General features: G+C 47.6%; 1 protein-coding gene across 1 annotated transcript in view; it reads left to right on the top strand.

Annotated features, from left to right (window-relative positions):
* Nucleotides 1-5,498: 5,498 nt before the first annotated feature.
* ELN (elastin) overlaps nucleotides 5,499-20,219 on the top strand; it is a 38,207-nt gene continuing 23,486 nt past the window's right edge. Inside the window, exons 1-10 of the mRNA XM_060259632.1 lie at nucleotides 5,499-5,523; nucleotides 6,062-6,088; nucleotides 7,041-7,097; nucleotides 8,240-8,302; nucleotides 8,625-8,696; nucleotides 11,858-11,890; nucleotides 12,045-12,116; nucleotides 13,424-13,468; nucleotides 16,569-16,628; nucleotides 19,458-19,502. Coding sequence (XP_060115615.1) covers nucleotides 5,499-5,523; nucleotides 6,062-6,088; nucleotides 7,041-7,097; nucleotides 8,240-8,302; nucleotides 8,625-8,696; nucleotides 11,858-11,890; nucleotides 12,045-12,116; nucleotides 13,424-13,468; nucleotides 16,569-16,628; nucleotides 19,458-19,502 — 499 coding nt within the window. The remainder of the gene's footprint in view (nucleotides 5,524-6,061; nucleotides 6,089-7,040; nucleotides 7,098-8,239; nucleotides 8,303-8,624; nucleotides 8,697-11,857; nucleotides 11,891-12,044; nucleotides 12,117-13,423; nucleotides 13,469-16,568; nucleotides 16,629-19,457; nucleotides 19,503-20,219) is intronic.

Here is a 20,219-nt window from a genome sequence, read left to right as displayed (position 1 = left end):
GGCTCTCTTCTGGCTGGCAGAAGAGCCAGCGTAGTGTCATGGTTAAGAGTGCTGGACTGGTCAACCCCAGAACCAACAGGTTGAAATTAAATCAAAAGAGTTTTCAGCTAAACACTAAGAAGAACTTCCTGAGGAGCTGGTGGGCTCTCCTTCCTTGGAGGTTTTTAAACAGAGGCTAGATGGCCACCTGACAGCAATGCTGGTTCTGTGAACTTAGGCAGCTCATTAGGGGGAGGGCAGAAAGGGAGGCATCAGTGCTTCGTTCTTGTGGGCCCTTCTTACATGCCCAGTGAAATGCTGATCACCACTTTGGGGTCAGGAAGCAGTATTTCTCCACGCCAGTTTGGCCAGGAATCCCGGAGGTTTTTTGCCATCTTCTGGGCATGGAGCAGGGGTCACTGGAGATGTGTGTGTATGTGGGGGGAGGTATTTGTGAATTTGCTGCACTGTGCAAGGGGTTGTACTAGATGACCCTAGAAGTATCTTCCAATTCTATGATTCTGTGGTATCTGGGAGGCCTGGGTCTGAATCCGCATTCAAGTCATGGAAGCTTGTTGGGTGACCTTGGGCCAGTCACACTCTCTCAGCCTAACCTACCTCACAAGCTGGTTGTGAGGATAAAATGGAGGTGAGAAGGATGTTGTAAGCCACATTGGGGCCCCACTGGAGAGCAAGGCATGGTACCAATGAATCAAATAAAATAAATTTAAATGTATTTGCAAGACCACCTCTTCTGGTGTCCCCCCCTCCAAAGCACTATACTCTTCTAATAACAACGGATGATCCTGGGAGCAAAAAGCATTCGCCTGGCCTCAACCAGAGACAGAGACTTTTCAGCATTGGCCCATTTGGTGGAACATGCTTCCAGCTGAGATTCAGGCCTGTGGTGTTTGGTACAATTCCGCAGGGCCTGTAAGATGGAGATATACTGCCAAGCATATGGGTGAGGTCAGGCAAACTCCCACCCATACAGACCCATTATCTTTTCTCTCCCTTTGAAACCAATGTAGGAATCAGGTGCATTCACACTACACTAAATAATGCAGGGGTGGCCAACCGTAGCTCTCCAGATGGTTTTTTTTTGCCTACAACTCCCATCAGCCCCAGCCATTGGCCATGCTGGCTGGGGTTGATGGGAGTTGTAGGCAAAAAAACATCTGGCGAGCTACCATTGGCCACCCCTGAAATAATGCATTTTGCAACTGGATTTTTGCTATTCTTACACAGTAAAAATTCAGTTGCAAAACACTTTATTTAGTGTAATGCAAACACCCCTGTTGTACAGGCCATCTTAGGAACTGTATTGTTGGAATTATCTTCATCTGATATATTTTAATCTTATATGTGTTCTATTTATTATATGTTGGAACCCCCTCTGAGCCCACATTAGTGGGGGAGAGCAAGATATAGATCAAATCAAATCAAAATGAAATAAAACTCCTTGCTAGGGGAAGAAGTTGCATGCATCTGCAAGGACAGGGCTGGCATCCACATACTCTGAGGTGGGGTAGCTGCCAGAGCCTTGGGCTGCTGGCAGGATCCAGCACTGTCTCCCCACCTATCCACCCACTCACTTGCTAAACCCCCCCCCCCACTCATTCTCCATGCTCTGTCCATGCCTCCCACCACCACTCATGCTCCATGCTCCTGTCCCTCTGTGGTCAAGATTGCAGGCTTCCCCTTATAGTATGTTGGTGGACCTGATAGCCTTGGGAGTGGAGGTCCGCTTTGAGCCATGCAGGAGTGGAATTCTAGCAGAAGCTCCTTTGCATATTAGGCCATCCCCCCCCCCCCCCCCCCCGATGTAGCCAATCCTCCAAGAGTTTACAAAATTGAACCTTGTAAGCTCTTGGAAGTTTGGCTACATCGGGGGGGGGGGGTGTGGCCTAATATGCAAAAGAGCTCCTGCTAGAATTCCACCCCTGCATACAACACTTACCGTTCCAGAGGGAGCAGACGTCCCTCTCTTTTGGGCTCTTTCCTTGATTCTGTGTCTTGTCTTGCTTTTGACGCTTTCTTTGCTTTCCCTGCAGGTGTCGGAGCACTAGGTGAGTTTGTCTTCCTTGAGATTCTTCCGCTGCAGGAGGCGGAAGGCTCTAGTCAAAGACAGTCCAGAATGTCATGTGACTTATGGGGAGGGGGGCGTGGTGCATTTTTAAATGTCAGCAGAGTTTGGTTCTTTCCATGGCCACATCAAGTAGTTCAAAGTGGGTTGGGGAGACAGAAAGAGGACGCTGCTTGCTGAAGACTTTGGGAACATCGAATGGACTCACCTTTCCTTCTCTGCCCCAGGGGGTGTTTATCCAGGAGGAGGAGCTTTCCCAGGAGGTGTCTATCCCGGTGCTGGTGGTGGTGCTGGTGCTGGGGGAGTTGCTGCAGCCTATAAAGCCGCTGCCAAAGCTGGTGAGTTGATGTCCTCGGTGCCCCTCGCCTCCTTGCCGCTCAGTGCCCTTGTCTGCTATCACCAGTCTCACCCTAGACTGAAATAATCACAGACAGAATGGATTCATTTTCTTTTCAACATCTCCACTCTGTACATATGGCACTAAAGCCGCATGCCCCAATGTGCCCTGGCCCCACTGGTGGACTTCCTGATGGCACCTGGGTTTTTTGGCTACTGTGTGACAGTGTTGGATTGAGTGAACCATTAGCCAGATCCAGCATGACTTCTCTTACATTCTTATGTGCCACAGGAGGAGGAGGCAAGCTGCATATTTGCATGATTCACTGATCTGGCCTTGGTTCCGCCTTCCTCTAGGGCATGTGTCCTATCTCTGCAACAGTAGTGATTGGTTCGTTCATTCAGTCCTAATGTAGACACACCACAAAGTTAACTGTTGTCAGAGGAGTTTCCTCATTACATCTCTGTATGATTTACAGATCTGGCTATGTTCAGTCAACCTCTATTCATATGTGTGTGAGAGAGAGAGCATATTTCTACTCTGCTTTGGATGTGATCGGAGCATTCAGTCACTTTTAATGCAGAAATGCAGTGGAATTACCCATCGAGATGGCTCTGCAGGATATCTCTGCATGAGCCATTGCTCTGTGCTTGCCTCCTCCCTGTCAAGAGATGCATCCAGAACACTTTAACTCATTATAGAGCACTGACTCATCCAGAAGCACAGAGGCTGGGCTTCTTTAAGGGGTGTCTCAGTCTCATGCATACTCTAAAAGGAGACCTTTTTATATGCAGTTTTAAGACTCATGGGCTAAGTTGAACTCATCCTTGCCTATTCTGCCCTGCACACAGCTATGGCAAGTGGGGCTGCCACCAGTGTTCCCTCTAAGCTGAGTTAGCGTGAGCTAGCTCACAGATTTTTAGCCTCCAGCTCATGAAAAATGACCCCAGAGCTCACTAATTTATGCAGTAGCTCACCTTTAATGCCAGGAGCTCACAAAGTAGAATTTTTGCTCATAAGACTCTGCAGCTTAGAGGGAACATTGACTGCCACCTACTCTTCAAGCTCTGTTCTGCTTTCCCTTAAGCAGCGGCTGGTGTTGGCGTTCCTGGAGGTGTACCTGGGGGTGTTGGCGTGCCCGGAGGTGTTGGTGTGCCTGGAGGTGTACCTGGAGGCGTTGGTGTACCTGGGGGTGTACCTGGAGGCATTGGTCTACCTGGAGGCGTTGGTGTACCTGGAGGTGTACCAGGGGGTGTTGGCCTACCCGGTAAGCTGCTTTGATCTTCCTGTGCCCCAGAAGCTTACCTGCCATATTGGTGTCCAAAGCAAGGGAACCGTGAAGCTGCCTCACACTGTTTTTCTTCAGGGTTTTTTTTAGGGGTTGCGTGCTCAAATGCTTGGAAGTTACAGTCAACTTCTGGCAACCCCTAGTGGTGCTTGGACATTTCAGAGAGGTGGCTTGCTATTGGCTGCCTCTGCCCCCTGCTCCTGGTATTCCAAGGAGGTCTCCCTTCCAAGTACTTTCCAGGGTCAGCCCAGCTTAGCTTCTGAGATCTGATGAGATCGGGCTTGCCTGGGCTATCCAGGTCACAGCTGAAGCTGGCTCATACTGTGTCAGACTATCCGCATATCCTGTGGTGGGGCAGCTGCCAGAGCAGGCCTGTAGCTACAGGGAGGCCAGGCCACTCTGTTCGAATCCGCCTTCCATCTGTATGCCACCCCCCCCCATTGGAAGGCCTCCAATTTCCCCTCCCCCCCTTTGCTCACTGCTGCTCTGAACACATAGTGCAGTCAACCCTGACTGAACATTGGTCTATTTTGTCCTGAATTTGGGGAGAGCTATGTGTGTTAGGCTTAGTTTGTGGCATGGAAACCACCTCCCTCCCATTTGCGTTCCAATAGAGTCTTCGTGGGACAGATCTCTTTCCCTGGCCTGCCAGCTGTCGATTCCTCCTTTCCCTGTCTGGATGCATGTCAGGCTCTGTGATGTGTCAAGTGTCACCCCCCCACCTAAAATTTTATCCCCTGACCGCCCCCCCATCTAAACTTTTCTGGCTATGGGCCTGTGCCAGAGCCCAGGCTTCCCAGCCGCCCATTGATAGTTATCCACCTTCCTGCTCCCTTGCGAGTGCTCCACTAGCTGCATGCACTTCTGAGGGCCGCCAGAGAGGGGGTTCTCTGGATTACAGTCTGCAGAGCACAGGCTGTGGGAGGTCTCATTGGCACACAGGAGAAGGGCACACAGTCAGGAAGGGGAAGGATGGGTGGGAGGGTACAAGGAGGGCCTGGTGTCGGGGAGAGAACAGAAAGGGGCCCCTGGTGACACTTGGTCCAAGACCGCCCCAAACCTGCAGTCAACCCTGACTGAACATTCATCTATTTTGTCCTGAATTGGTATCTATCCTTAATTGGTAGGGACTCAACAAGGGTCTCAAGCAGAGTTTCCTAGCCCTAACACTTTATTGCTGATGTATTTATAACTCACTCAGTCCCTGGGGCTCTGGGTGATGGACAATGTATCTAAGACCACAATAGAATAAAACCAATTAAAATCAGTTTTACAGAGCATTTTAACAATCCAATGGCGATAAATAATTCCAGTTCTGACTGCCAGGCTACATTCCTGGGCGGAGGGTGGGGGGGGGGGGGAAGAGGGCCAAATAGATGTAATTGGTAGAGGAGGATGGCAACTTGGTATGTAATGGCAGTGGGTCCTGGGGCCTTCTGCATGCAAAGCAGGTGTTCTGTAGCATTCCCATACTAATGGTACTTGGGTTAGGGGAATGGAGGATGATTCAAAAGGAATAATTAGTCCCAAGGTGTAGATGATATTCCCTATCTGGGGCAAATGATGCTCTGTATTCCTGATGCTTGGGGAGGGCAACAGGAGGAGAGCTTCTAGAGTTCTGGCCCCACTGGTGGACCTCCTGATGGCACTTGGGTTTTTTGGCCACTGTGTGACACAGAGTGTTGGACTGGATGGGCCATTGGCTTGATCCAACATGGCTTCTCTTATATTCTTATGAAGGTTATGTTAAGTGTCCATTCTTGACATCCCACCTTGCTGGAACAGAATTCCCGTAAGCTCAGAAAAGAATGTCAACGTGCACCTTCCAAGGTGGTAAGGAAGCATTACAGCCCTCAAAAGTACCCCCCCCCCTCCACACTCAGACCCATTGCCCTGCTTTTGATTGGAACAAGGAGCCCGGCACATCTTTAGGTGGAACAAGAGGCCCATTTAGAGCCCTAGAGTTCAAACCTCCTGTCCAATCACAATGAGTCTAGATCTGCTCTCTGGGCCACTCTCTTCAATTTCCAAGGATAGCAGGAGATCTGTTTCAGCCAGAAGTGGATTTCTCCTCCTCCTCCTCCAAATCCCCCATAGGTCATTGAACTGCAACAAGATAGTTCAGTTTTCCTGCAGGACCATCAACTGATTCAGAGAGACTTCATTGAAGTGCATTTCAAAGCACCTTTCAGCTCTGCATACTGAGAGGGGGAGAAAGGCTGAACGTTGCTTTCAGAGGGTTGTGTAAAACCAGCTGTACACAGGTTATGTTTATGCTGGGTCAGCTGAAACCACTCCCCCCCCTGCCCACCCCCACACACACACACAAAACATATGCCCTGATGGTTCTTTCTCTGTTGCTCCCTCATAGGTGTTGGAAAACCCGGGAAGATCCCAGGTAAGTTGACAGGAAAGCACAGGCCCAGACAAAGGCTGAGCCAGAGGTTTGCAGTTACTTATTTCTGCACCTCCTTTTTTTGAGGAAAGTTTGATACCTCCAGCAGGCACTGCAGTGTTCCCTCTAAGCTGAGTGAGTGTGAGATAGCTCACAGTTTTTTAAAGCCTCCGGCTCACCCATTTTTGTCTTAGCTCAGGAAAGATGGCACCAGAGCAAACTGATTTATGCAGTTGCTCACCACTTGAATCCCAGTAGCTCACCAAGTAGAATTTTTGCTCCCAAGAGTCCACAGCTTAGAGGGAACATTGGCAGGCAGTATGCAACTCTCCCCCCAAAGCAGTTTCCTGTGCGTGGAAGTGTTCCCTCTAAACTGAGGTAGTGTGGGCTAGTTGGCCTCTGGCTTGCACATTTATATATATATAATTTTTTTATATCCCGCCCTCCCCGCCAAAGCAGGCTCAGGGCAGCTAAGACATTTTTGTCTTCGCTCAGGAAAAATGGCCCCATGGCCAACTAATTTATACAGTAGCTCAAAACTGTAATGGCTGTAGCTCACAAAGTAGAATGTTTGCTCCCAAGAGTCCACAGCTTAGTGGGAGCATTGACGAGTAGTATGCCAAGATCTCCTCTGTTATGACCAGGCAGCTTCATTGTGAGAGTGCCTTCGGTGCAGTGATGCCCAAAGTTGGGGTGGGTTGCAAGAGGAGTTAGAACATGCCTGGAAAACTCAAGTTACCATATTGGATTCCTCCATTATTCTGTGCCCTTCAGAGCAAGGGAGCCTGGTGCAGAATCATTCACTTTCTACCGATAAGTGTGGGTTAGATTAGGGGCTTTTGCATGCTTGGTGTTTAATGCAAGTCAGCTTCTTAACTGTGTAAGGTTCCCTTTCCTCCCAGCAACCTTTCTTCCAGCTGCTTTTTTTTTTAAGTTTTCCCTATTTTTTCTCCAGAGTGCTTCAAAGGTGGCTTGACAAAACAAGAGGAAAACCTGAGAGCAATGACTCTCTGTAAGGGAGAGGAAACCCATGATACAGTTATGAAGCCAAGCTGCATCACAAGCCTTAGGTTGGGCCTGGGATGCCCTGATGCAGCTTGAACTACAGCAAACAGGTGTTGGCAGAATCTTATTTCTCAGAAAGCAGATTCCATACAGACCTAACTGACTAATCAAAAGAGAAGAGAGGGTTTTATTGGGGCTTTCATGAAGTTACAAGAAAGGTGCCCGCTTGTCAGTCTGGAAGCTGATCAACGAATATAAATATGCCTCTGTTTCTTTGACCATCAGAGTGGAGCGTGCCTGCAGTTATAATCCTGAACAAAAACACCCTGCATCCCAAGTATCAAAAGATGAGATTCTCTGTACAGCTCTTGACAATGGGCAAAAATGAATACAGACTTCCATGTGTGCGGCATGCCATAACAACAAACGGAGGGAGGTGTTCATTGAATCAAGCAAAACCTACATTGACCTAGGTATTTCTCAGGCCTAAATCCAGATTGCGCCTGGCATACATTGCCTCATGACATACAGTGATTCTCAGCCTCAGTTGCTCCATCTGTAAGATAGGAATCATCCATATCAGGTTGCTCTAAACACAGGTAAGACAGACAGGGTAACCAGGCTAGCAAGTGAAAGATGATACCCTGACAAGGCCAGGTGACATGTTATATTTTACACTACTTTGTCGTGGTAACTGGAAGCTGTATAGCAGCTTCGCCTCCCTGGTGGCCATTCTGTGTAAAGGCACTGCAGGAACCTAATTTGGCTTGGGAAAATGGAGAGGGGGGAAGGCAGGAGCCCCTCCTCCCCCTGTGCTATGGTTCCAATCTGCAGGGCTTTTTTGTAGCAGGAACTCCTTTGTGTATTAGGCCACACACCCCTGACGTAGCCAATCCTCTTGGAGCTTACAGTAGGCCCTGAACTAAGAGCCCTGGAAGCTCTTGGAGGATTGGCCACATCAGGGGTGCGTGGCCTAAGATGCAAAGGAGTTCCTGCTACAAAAAAAAGCCCTGCCAATCTGAATTGCGCCTCTGCAATGCTTTTACCCAGAGTCATCACCAGCGATTTGCAGCTACAATATAGCTGCCTGCCCTCAGTGGCAACTCATGTAAAAGGAGAGTTCACAGCTTCCTTTTCCTTCCTTGGCAGGTGTTGGGATCCCCGGTGTTGGGATCCCCGGAGGTCTCCCTGGTGGCGTGCTTCCTGGCACAGGTGAGTCCCCTTGCCCATTTCATCCCACTGTCCCCAGCAGATAAGGGAGAATTGCACACACACGTTCCAGTTTCAGCAAACCAGAGCTTGTTTTGAGCAGGAACACAGTTCTGGCTGGCTTGGTGTCAGGGGGTTTAGCCTAGTGTGCAAATGAGTTCCTGCTGGGCTTTTTCTTCCAAAAAAGCCCTGCAGCAAACACTCAAAAGTTCAAATGATGTTTAGTTTAGCAATTTGGCTTTAGTAGACACTTAACACTTAAATCTGGAGGTGGGGGGGGGGTGGAATTGTCAGAATGTAACTTCCTTTCATTGCTGTGTTGTAGGGATCCGTTATCCTGGTGTAGGGGTTTTGCCGGGTGTGCCAATTGGAAACGGAGTCAAGCCAAAAGTCCCAGGTAGGTGTCCTCCCTTTCCCCATTCTGGGTGACTGTCTCGAGGCTCAAAGTGAGATTTGTTTCTCATACCGTTTTTTTTAAATCCACATGCACTAGAAAATGGCCTATTGTACACATTGCACAGGAAAAAAAAATGTGAGTTTGCTACTCAACTTCCTGATGGTACACCTGTGTGTCTTTCTAAATACAAAAAAGGGTTGTGTTTGCCCTTTAAATTAGGAACATAAGAGCAGACCATTGATCCAATTATTCCCATTCCACACAGTGGCTAACCAGATGCCCCCAGAGAGCATACAAGCAGGGGCACAGAGGCTGGAGTTCCCTTGTGTTGTTGCCTCCTGGTATCTGGAGGGTTACTGCATCTGAATTCAGACCAACTGAGCCTGCCTCGGCAGGGAGGGCGGGATATAAATCCAATAAACCTAGTCATTGTGGCTAATAGCCATTAAAGGACCTATGCCAGTGTTTCCCATTTGCAGGGTCGTGACCCGGTACCGGGCCATGGAAGCCTCACTACTGGGTCACAAGAAAAGCCAAAGCTAGCCCCGCCCCCAGCAAAGCATGACCTCTGCTCTGCTTTCTTCCTTTCCCTGTCTCTCTCTTGTGTAGAGAAAAGCTAGCCTTGAAGACTGACACAGGCTGCAAAGCCTGTGCTCCATTTGGCTTCCTTCCTTTCCCTGTCTCTGTGTTGTGCAGAGAGGAGCTGGGCTGCCTCTCCTTCCTTCTCCCCCCCTCCCAGTGTTTAAGAGAAAAGCTGGAGTCCACTGGCACTTTAGACCCATTAAGTGTTCTTCAAGGTATGAGCTTTCATGTGCCTTGTGGTATGCTCTTTTGGGGAGATTTCTCTGGGAGGCCTGGGCGGCAAAAACGGGGGTGTGTGTTTTTTTCGGCCGGGAGGGGCGGGGAGTGGACATTCCAGTAGCTATTTTTTTTTAACCAAACAACCCCTGGGCAGAATTGTTGCTGGCTGGGGTCATCTGATGGTGAGAAAGGCTTTTTTTTCTCCCCCCCCCCCCTTCTTTCTTTCTTTCCCTGCAAGTGATGCTCTGTCTGTATTCTTGGTGCTGGGATGGGGGGAAGCAACAGTGGGAGGGCTTCTAGTGCCCTGGCCCCACCGGTGGATATCCTGGCGCTTTTGGGGCATTGTATGAGGGAATTTTGGACTGGATAGTCCACTGGCCTGATCCAACATAGCTCCTCTTATGTTCTTTCTTTCCATGTCTTCTTTTCCTCTCCTTCTATTTCATTCTTTCCATTTCTTTCTTTCCTTCCATTTTCACTGGATGAAACTTTTCTGTTCATCATACTGTTGATGCAGACATAGGAGTTCTGCCAATGAAAAATTGGCACCCCCAGTTGTAGCTAGCTGGCCTTTCTATGAGAGTGAGTGAGAGTGGGAGGTGTGGGGCAGAAAGAGATTGTTGGAGATTCCTGCATTATATCTCAACAGCACTGGAAGTGATGGTATTATGAACTTGGCACCATTTTTCTGGTTCTGCTTTTAACAGCTGTCTGACACCAAAATGAAACTCCTCCTGTAGGTATTAAAAAGGATGAAAGAAGTTCACGGTCTAAATATCTGCAAAACAGGTTGCTTTTAAAGGCATGGGAAACACAGCCAGTAAAAAGCTGCAGGCCCCTCATAAATATCCTTTTTGGGATAACTACAGAAAAGCTTGTATGAACTTCATATAACTGGAAATTAATTCATTAATTGCAGTACAATTCTCTGCTACCTTTCACAGCAATTTCCCAGTGTTTCAGCCAAAGAAAAGTATGAAAAATAGCTGTCAAAAGATTTTCTTGAAACCAAGCAAGCTTGGTTATAGCTTGAGCCAGGGTTCCAGTAGTAGCAGCTGAAGGAAGGGCCTCCTAAATGTTTCAGCATATTTTGAGGTAGAGCAGCTGCCAGGGCCCAGTGTGGGTGATACACAGTGCTGTCATTCCTGATGGAAATGGCAACAGCACTCCCAACTGCATACACTGGCCAGTGCTGTTGAGGAAGGGGTGTGTAGGTGGTGCAGGCAATTGAACATGGGCATTAGGAGTGCTTGCAAGCTGGAGAAGAACACACAAACAGATAGGTGCATGCAGGTGTGGGAGTGGAAAGAGAGGACCGCCCACTTTCCATCCCCATTTTGGCTCAGCATAAGTTTCAGAGAGATTTTTCTGAAAATGAAGTTACTTCAGAAGAAGAGGCAGGTTTGGGGGAGTGCCCTGAAAGTGACATCACAGGAAAAGGTGGAGTTTTATGAACATATGTAGCTGCCTTATACTGAATCAAACCCTTGGTCCATCAAAGTCAGTATTGTCTTCTCAGACTGGCAGCAGCTCTCCAGGGTCTCAAGCTGAGGTTTTTCACACCTATTTGCCTGGACCCTTTTTTGGAGATGCCAGGGATTGAACCTGGGACCATCTGCTTCCCAAGCAGATGCTCTACCACTGAGCCACCGTCCCTCCCAATTTTTATTCAGTATGCCCCGGAAATGACATCACTTGGCCCTTGACACCACAAGAAATGACATAATTTCTGTCTTCTGGCTCCACCCCCAAAGTCTCTTGGCTCCACCCCCAAATTTTAAGTGGGCCATGAAGGAGAAGTGTAAAAATAACCAAGCCACAGGAAAGAAAAGTTTGGGAAACCCTGACCTATGCTTAAAGAAAGTATCTAGTTCTCTTTTAAAGTCAGTGAAACTAATAGGCACCACAACATCCTGTGGCAGTAAGTTCCATTTGTTTTATTATTGACTGAAAAACTATTTGCTTTTTTCCACCCTGAATTTATTGCCTATCTACATTGGATGCCCATTAAGTTCTAGTCTTATGGGGACAAACATCTTTCTTTCCCCTTCTTCCGTCTCATTCATAATGTTCTAAACCTCTGTCTTGCGATGGCACAACTCAGCAAGTGAAGGGAAGGCATGTAGGTTTCTTTAAATGAAGGTAAGGCATTTAAAAATGCCGCCCTCCTGAGGAAGCTCCTCTAACTCATGAACCTAATGAACCACGAACCAGTTCAGCAAACTGAAAAGTTCATGGGGGTTTATGGTTGCTCACGAACCTCCACTTTCCCGGTTTGTGCCCATCTCTGTTCAGAACACCATGCTGCTAGTCTTCTGCACAAGGAGATGGACTCTTCTAAACTTCTCTTTGCCTTTCAGGAGCAGGAGGTGGTGGTTTTGCAGGAATCCCTGGTAAGTTGGCTTCTGTGAAAGTTGGTTCATCCCTCCAGCTCCACCACAACCAGAGACAGACCCTGCAACTTGCATCACTGGCTGTGGAAGAGGGCATGGGGCTGCAGGGAGCCTGTGAGCCTCATGCTGATGGTTCTCTCCTTGTTCTCTTTAGGGTTTGGAGGTTTTGGGGGACAGCAGCCGGGACTACCTCTGGGCTACCCCATCAAGGCACCTAAACTTCCTGGTAAGCTAGAACTTTAAAGAACAACAAGGTTCTCTTTCTGTGATTGGAATTTAGATGTGGTAAATCAGCAATATGTTTTGCATACACTGGAAGCCTGTGGATGGAGTGTAGAATGAAGACCTGGAAGCTATGGGTTCGAATCCCACAACCGGTCATGGACGCACTGTGTGATCGTGGATGAGTCACCATCTCGTTCTGGCTCAGTTACTTCCATGTGGGGAAAGAAAAGGAACAAGAAGCTACTGTAGTTTCTAGTTTGTTGGGGAGGGGTACTCAAAGAAAAAGATGGTCACACACATTAAAACTGTCCAGCGCATCTCATTTGTAAGAATTAATGGAACTTCTATTGCCCTTATTGTTAGCTTGTCCATCTCAAAAACAGCTGATGTATTTTAAAGCAAATGCATGCTCTCCTGTTAAAACCCCAACCAAGTAAAACATACTAGAAGTCACTCTGGGAGGGAAGGGGCCATGGCTCAGTGGTAGAATCTCTGCTTTGCATGCAGAAGGTCCCAGGTTCAATCCTCGGCATCTCCAGTTAAAGGATCAGGTAGTAGGTGATGTCTCTTAGACATTCTGAGTAGACAGTACTGCAGATGAACAAGTGGTCTGATTCAGTATAAGGCTGCTTCAGGTGTCACAAAGTTGTCTTCTATCGGAGCTTACGGTAGGCCCTGTACTAAGAGCCCTGTAAACTCTTGGAGGATTGGCTACATCAGAGGGGGTGAGGCCTGATATGCCAAGGAGTTCCTGCTATGACAGAAGTTGCTAAGGATAGGAAATGGAGGAACAGAGGAACTTGGAGTTGGAAAGAGATTTTAAAGAATAACTTCTACACACATGTTAAACTTACATATAAACATCAGAATCATGATATAAAAAATGAAATTGTCTTCCCCTCTCCGCTATTCTGGTTAGGTTTTTTTTCTTTGTTTCTTAAAGGTCTGGGATTTGGCAAAAGGGGTTTGGGGGAGAGAAAATCTGGAGTGGAAGGCTGTTATTTCTCAAGAAAAAGGTTTTTGGCTCTCCAATTATATTTGAAAATCCTGCCCCAAAGCCTGTGTTTTAGAGGCAACCTGCTCTTACAAATGTTAAAGAAATTAAAAGTAAAAGAAAACAATATCCCATGAACACTGTAGGTTATTTTCCATGAAACCATGTTGTGTATTTTCGGAACTAACTGGAGTAGGGGGACAAAATTACAGCTTGTTTTTGGGTGACAAAAGCAGTCCTGCAGCCAGTTCTAATGGAGAATGGATGGGCCAACTTTTTTTTATGGCAGTTTCATATGTTGATTCTCTTTCCAGGTGGTTATGGGCTGCCCTACACTACGGGGAAGTTGCCATATGGCGGTGAGTGACTCTGGCTCGTTTTTCATCCGCCCAGTACTTCGCTCTGGCTGTGCAACAAAGACCCTGTGGAGGCCTGAGGGGCGTGGGACTTGATGAATGTGAACCTGGTGATGTGGCCCTGGCGGCCCCTAGATCAGGGATCCCCAACATGGTGTCTGTGGGGGCTGTGGCACCTACCCGGTGCTTTTGAGAAAGTGGGCAGGGCTAGGTTGGACGTTTTCCCAGCAGGGCTTCTAGATTGGCTGTGCAGATGAAAAGAAATCCTGTTAAGCAGAGCTTCTGCCTGAAATGTTGAAGAGCTAATATTAGAGTTGTACGTAACCTTGATCCTTGATGTTTTGTGGTTGGCTCCACCTTCTGTGGCAGCCATTTTGTGATTGGCTTCACATCCCATGGCAGCCATGCTGTACTTGTGCTAGGGTTGTCAGGTCTGAGTTAGAAAATACCTGGAGACGTTGGGGGTGGATCTGTGGAAAGGCGGGGTTTGGGGAGGGGAGGGGCCTCAGCATTGCACAATGCCATAGAGTATATCCTTCCAAGCAGCCATTTTTCTCCAAGTGAGCTAATCTCTGGCAGCTGAAGATCAGTTGTAAAAGTGGGCAATCTCCAGGCCCCGCTTGGAGGCTGGCAACCCTGAATTGTGCCCACTGCCCTTTGTCAGAGTTCCAAAGGTGCCCAAGGGCACAAAAAGGTTGGGGACCCCCGCCCTAGATTGCCACCCAGAGGCCACTTAGGAGTCCATATGCTGGAAAGGAGCTTCTGCAAAACTTTTTAACCTGAAAATTCTCAGTCCTTCGCTTGGCCTACCCATGACCCTTTTAGGCAGCCCCTGAGTCCCAGAAGACAGAACTGTTTGCTCACCACCAAGCTCAGTCTCCTCGGCACCTCCCCAGGTGCCAAACCAGGAAGCCAATGGCAGCTGATGAGCCTGGGGGAGGATTAAGGAAGGTGGGAGAGGCCAGCAGCAGGGAGAACGTTGGAAGCAGCCCAGCAGAACAGCTCAGGATGGGAGTGGGCAAAAAGGACGGGAAGGGGAGTCTTGGGCTTGCTGCTTGACCCTCAGAAGAATGGGTTCCTCCCAGCCAGGCAAGTTGGCTTTGTGGGCCCATCTAGATTATGTATTTGACCCAGTTTGAAATCGGTTTAATTGCCAGGGCTTCCCTCTGAGAATCATGAGAATGGTGAACCATGTGCCAGACCTGAGAATTCCCAATCAGAGGTAGAGAGATTTGGCCCAACCTAGCCATGCCTCCCCTCTGGATTCAATGTATGCGATAACATGCACACATCTGCCCCTCCCCCCCACGAGTCTTGCCTGTACTTAGTTCGTTTTAGGACAGGCTGGGATCAGATTAAATAGTGCATGCAGGGCACATTTCTCGACTGCCTGAATGGCTGGGGCATGCAGTTCACCCGCCTGGCATGTGCAGGAGCAGTCTGAATGCTCCTCTTGTGCGTGCACAACCTGTGCCTCTCCTGGCAGCAGGGTGGAAGCTCTGTGATTGCCTCAGCACTCACCAAAGAGCACCAGCTTTTTCAAAGCCGGGATACTATCGCGCCAAATTCCCAGTGAGATCTCGCCCTTCTTGGAACTGCAATCCCAGTCTTGGTTGGGAAAGCAGGATTGAAACCAGCTTAAATCTTTATGCTGCTTTCTTTGTGTGCCTTCCCAGAGGTCTGTACTGTAGCTGTACCCCACAGCACTCCTGCAGGCCAGGGCTGCTTAAATCAGCCTTAGCAAAGCTCTGTTGGGCTTCCCTCAACACCCAGCCTGCGTCTCCTCTTAAGTTGTCTTTTTTTTAAAAAAAAAATGTGCAATTCCAGGAACAAAATATGTGTTGTTCCAGGAAAAGCTGTGCAGTTTCCAAAGTAATATTTGTACAGTTCAAAAATGTAAGTTATGCAAAAGTTGTAGGACAATTTAAAAAGGGATTGAGAATGAGGAGGAAAGCCAGCTGGGTGTTTCAGGCTCCTCGAGGATGCCGGGCTTGGAGCTGGCATGTCCATTTCTTTTCCCCCTGCCAGAAGGCTCCTTGCAAACTCCACTGCTGCTGTCTCCAAAGTGCTCCTAGAGTTGCCACCCGCCAGGTGGTAGCCTGGAGATAACCGTGTCAAAAATACTAAACACAACAGTTCAATGCACTTCCATATATTGTATACCATGTAACGAAAACTATTTCTGAATTCATTAGCAATTCCAATATTGATGTTATTCACAAGTGTATCAAATAATAAAATAAGTAACATTACAAATTCAGTCTCGGTTCCTCTAAGGATATAGAGTCCACAATAGATGAAAATTCCTTTTTTCTTTGGAACAGAAGTACCCAACAGGTGCTGACAGTTTCCTTCAGAATAGGAACAAGCTTCAGAATCAAAGTGACACGCTTCCTAGGAAAAATGGGGTGTGTTTCAGTCGATCCTTCGTCTGACAATTCATCACTTTTCCGGAACCAGTGCTCTGTATACTAAATGCAAAGGCAATAGTCAATTTCATTCACCGGGCACAAACAGTTCTCCTAACTGCAGCAGAAGCCACACCTTACCAGTAAATACTACCTGGAACCAGTGCTCCAAACAATAAAAACACAAAGAGTCGATAGTCAATTTCTTTTGGCACAATGGTGGTGGCTGGAGCTCTCCTGGGGTTACAGCTGATCTCCAGAGAATAGACGTCAGTTCACTTGAAGAAAATGGCTGCTTTGGAAGGTGGACTCTGTAGCATTGTACCCCACTGAAGTCCTCCCCTCCCCAAACCCCACCCCCCTGAGGCTCCACCCCTGAAATCTCCAGGCTTTTTCCCCACCCAGAGCTGACAATCCCAGTGTACACGAACACGGCCAAAACAAGAAAACCCTTCCTGAACTTGGGAAGCCCGTTCCTGACAAGATGTGTGAAGTTGTCTGTAAGAGCGGTGATGTGCACACCAGGCCAATCTCCATCTGTGTTGTAGCACCACATTTTGTGCATGAATTACAGCCACGTGCAACAGTGCAGTTCCAACATGTCTCTTTTAAAAGCCGTGCTTCAGGAAGAGCCCTTCAAATTTGCTTCAAGCAGCCAAAAGTCATGCAGACCTGTTTTCTCTTTGCATTTGCAGGTAATGGAGCTCGTGGAGTGCTCGGAGCCGCAGGGAAGGGCAGCTACCCGACAGGCACTGGTAAGTTGCCACATCTTGAGGGGTGAAAGAGGTCCCCTTCTTCATCCCCGTCTCCTGGCTGTCTCTCTACTGCTCTGCACACCCAAAATCACATGCATTTGGCTTCTGGATATGCTCAAAGTCCACCTGCTATTGAGAACCAGATACTGGAGGCTTTTGGAACATCAGAAGAGCTCAGGCCCAAGGTCTATTTAGTTCAGGATCTTGTTTCTCACAGTGGCCAGTCAGATGCTTCCATGAAGTTCACCAGGAGGATACGAAATAAATAGCCCTTTTTTCAGCTGTTTCCCACCAGCAACTGGTGTTCACAGCTATAAAGGTAAAGGTAGTCCCCTGTGCAAGCACCAGTCGTTTCCAACTTTGTGGTGACATTGCTTTCACGGCTCCTGAATATGGAGGTTCTGTTTCCCCAGCATAAGCTGTTGAAAGATCTTGGTGGCAAATAGTGGAAGACTTTACTGATGGAGTTAGCTGGGTTTGAAGGAGTGAGGAGGTATGAGTAGGCAGGGAAGACCACTAGAGCTTTAGCCTTTGTTCTTTTTTTGTTTGCTTTCATTTTTTTAACTAAGTGGGGGACTGGAGTGATGTTATCCCCCTTTTGGTACATAAGGGGCAGGATCCACAGTTCCTTGTAGACATGGATATCCGATACAAGGTATTGAGAGCAAAACAGACAGTGGCTCAACCACCTGTTACGACAAGAAAACAGGTGAAGGCAAGTGAACCCTCCCCTCAGCAGCCCTTGGCAGTAGATGCAGGGGAACAGCTGGGAGGAGAAGAGGGGGAGGGAAGATGAGCAGTTGAGTCAAAGGGATGAGATCTTTCCTGTTAGCACAGATCCAGTAACATATAAGCAGGAAGTAAAGGCGTGCCCGTCCCTTAAAGAGTGCAGAGAAGCAGTAAGGGAGGATAAGACTGCGTTGAATAAGCCAGGAGATACCAGGTTTGTCTGGATAAATGAGCTGTTGTTCAGGGAGTACGTTCCCAAGAAAACAAGATGTGACTTGGGACTTGGAAAACAGCTTATAGACCCAGAAAAAGTTAAAGAGGAAGTTCTAAGAGCTGGGCATGATCTACCATTGACTGGTCACCGTGGGTTCAAGAGGACACTAAACAAAATCAGTTCAGTCTTCTACTGGCCAGGTATACATAAGGATGTGAAAAAATATGTTGCCAGCTGTGAAATCTGTCAGAGGTTTGGGCATGCCTCCAATCATGCAAAGGTGCCCTTGGGAGAAATCCCAGTGGTTGCTGAAATTCAGATTGATATTCAAGGGCCTTTTATACCCTCTAGTTCTGGAAAAAGAAATATTTTAGTAATAATTGACAGGGCAACCTTTTTCCCAGCAGCCATGCCTTTGAGGACGGCCCTTTTTGAAACAGCCCATTGGAGATGCTATTTGCTCTGCTGGGAAACTTAACAAGTACTTCAGCCCTTTTTCTCTTCATGCCATGGTTTCACACTGAATTGGGCTCTCCTGTGTCTGAGAATTAAGCTTCAGCGTGGAATTCCCAGTACACGTCTGGTTTGACAAGACCTGGAATGGACCCAGAAACATTGTTACGTGTAGATAGATCTAGGTGGGTAGTCGTGTTGGTCTGAAGCAGCAGAACAAAGTTTGAGTCCAGTGGAACCTTTAAGACCAACAAAATTTTAGTCAAGGCGTAAGCTTTCATGTGCATGCCTTATATGTATGGACTGGTAAGTTCCATTTCATTGTATCTGAGGAAGTGTGCATGTACATGAAGTTCACCAGGAGCCAGTTTGGTGTAGTGGTTAAGTGCACCGACTCTTATCTGGGAGAACCGGGTTTGATTCCTCACTCCTCCACTTGCAGCTTCTGGAATGGCCTTGGGTCAGCCATAGCTATCACAAGAGTTGTCCTTGAAAAGGCAGCTTCCTTGAGAGCTGTCTCAGCCCACCTACCACACAGGGTGTTTGTTGTGGGGGAGGAAGGTAAAGGAGGTTGTGAGCCACTCTGAGATTCAGAGTGGAGGGCGGGATATAAATCCAATTTCTTCTTCTTCTTCAAAGCTCATATCTTGAATAAAACTTTGTTGGTCTTAAAGGTGCACTGGACTAAAAACTTTGTTCCAGTGTGACATGTAGTTAGGCCCAATTTAGAATGGGATTCCCAGTGAGCAGGGCTGGAACTGGACACTTCCTTGGAATGGAGATCAGGGAAAGGGAAGAAAGCGGTTCCACAGCAACTCAACCAGGGATGATTTTCAAATTGTGCATCTTTTAGACTCCCAAACTACCCTTCTGATCTTGCTTCTCCCTTCTGCCTGTGGAAGCCCTGAATCTTTATTCCGGCAACATTTTTCATATTAATTTCCTCTTTTAAAAGTATGCATTTTTCAGTGTTGTTTGCTTATCAAAACCAAGCAGCTTTACCAAACTGACAGCAACCAGCTGGAGGAGGGCAGGGAGCTGTTCCTGTTGGCAGCAGAGGAGAGGACTCGCAATAATGAGTTTAAATTAAGGGAGGGAAGGTACCTGCTGGATATTAGGAATATTTTTAACCTACAAGTTGTTCAACAGTGGCATCGGCTACCGAGGGAGGTGGTAAGATCCCTCTCAATGGCAGTCTTTAAGCAGCGGCTGGACAAACACTTGGCAGGGATGCTCTAGGCTGATCCTGCATTGAGCAGGGGGTGGGACTAGATGGCTTGCATGGCCCCTTCCAGCTCTGTGATTCTATGATTCAGCAGGGAACGAAAGCTGTAGACAGAAATATTAAATGAAAAAAGAACTTATTGCAGCCCTAAGTCACATTTTTGAGCAAGAAACACCCACCTCTGTGACTATTTTTGTTTCTCTGGCAGGTGTAGGAGCGCAGGCAGCTGCCGCAAAAGCTGCTGCAAAATACGGTGAGTAACTTGTCAAGGAAACCACTGAGAATGCCTAAAAGCCCAGGTTGCCTATAGATTTTAACCATCTATAATCCTACTCACCTTGAACAGCTCAAAAATCTTGATTAGAACACTGCAGACCAGAAGTTAATGTGTTCCCCTTGAATATCCAAAGAGATAAGGCCTGGTAAATCACTGTGGCTAAACATTAAGCGGTGCCATCACAAAAAGGCACTGTTCTATCAACACAGCTGCTGTTACTGGAGGAATGCAGAAGAGGGCCTCGTTTTAGAAGGTTTTCCATGAATCAGAAATGAAGGAAATAGGGAGTGCAATAGAACATACAGAAGCAGGCCAGCCTAGAGTAACCATGCAGCCAGCGCTCTCTTTTCATTCCCTTAGGGGACCTACCCAGACTTTTGGGGAAAGAGTTTGCACTCGTTTCCTCAGACATCCCCAGATATCCCAATTTTGCCCTTTCTAAATTTTGTTTTGCAATGTAATTATGGAGCTTTCATTTATTTATTTAGGTTTATTATTGATTGGCCACTTCTTCTACCCCCAAATACCCAAAACATTAGATATGTACAGGGCTTCTTGAAGCAGGAATGCCCAGGAACACAGTTCCAGCTGGCTTGGTGTCAGGGTGTGTGGCCAAATATGCAAATAAGTTCCTGCTGGGCGTTTTCTACAAAAAAGCCCTGCGCAGAACACTCGTGATGTCAGGGGTGTGGC

The sequence above is a fragment of the Heteronotia binoei genome, chromosome 18 (genome assembly GCF_032191835.1).
Source record: "Heteronotia binoei isolate CCM8104 ecotype False Entrance Well chromosome 18, APGP_CSIRO_Hbin_v1, whole genome shotgun sequence".
Classification (NCBI taxonomy): Eukaryota; Metazoa; Chordata; class Lepidosauria; order Squamata; family Gekkonidae; genus Heteronotia; species Heteronotia binoei.
The sequence above is the reverse complement of the archived record's forward strand: the minus strand, read 5'-3'. Positions and strand labels throughout refer to the sequence as shown.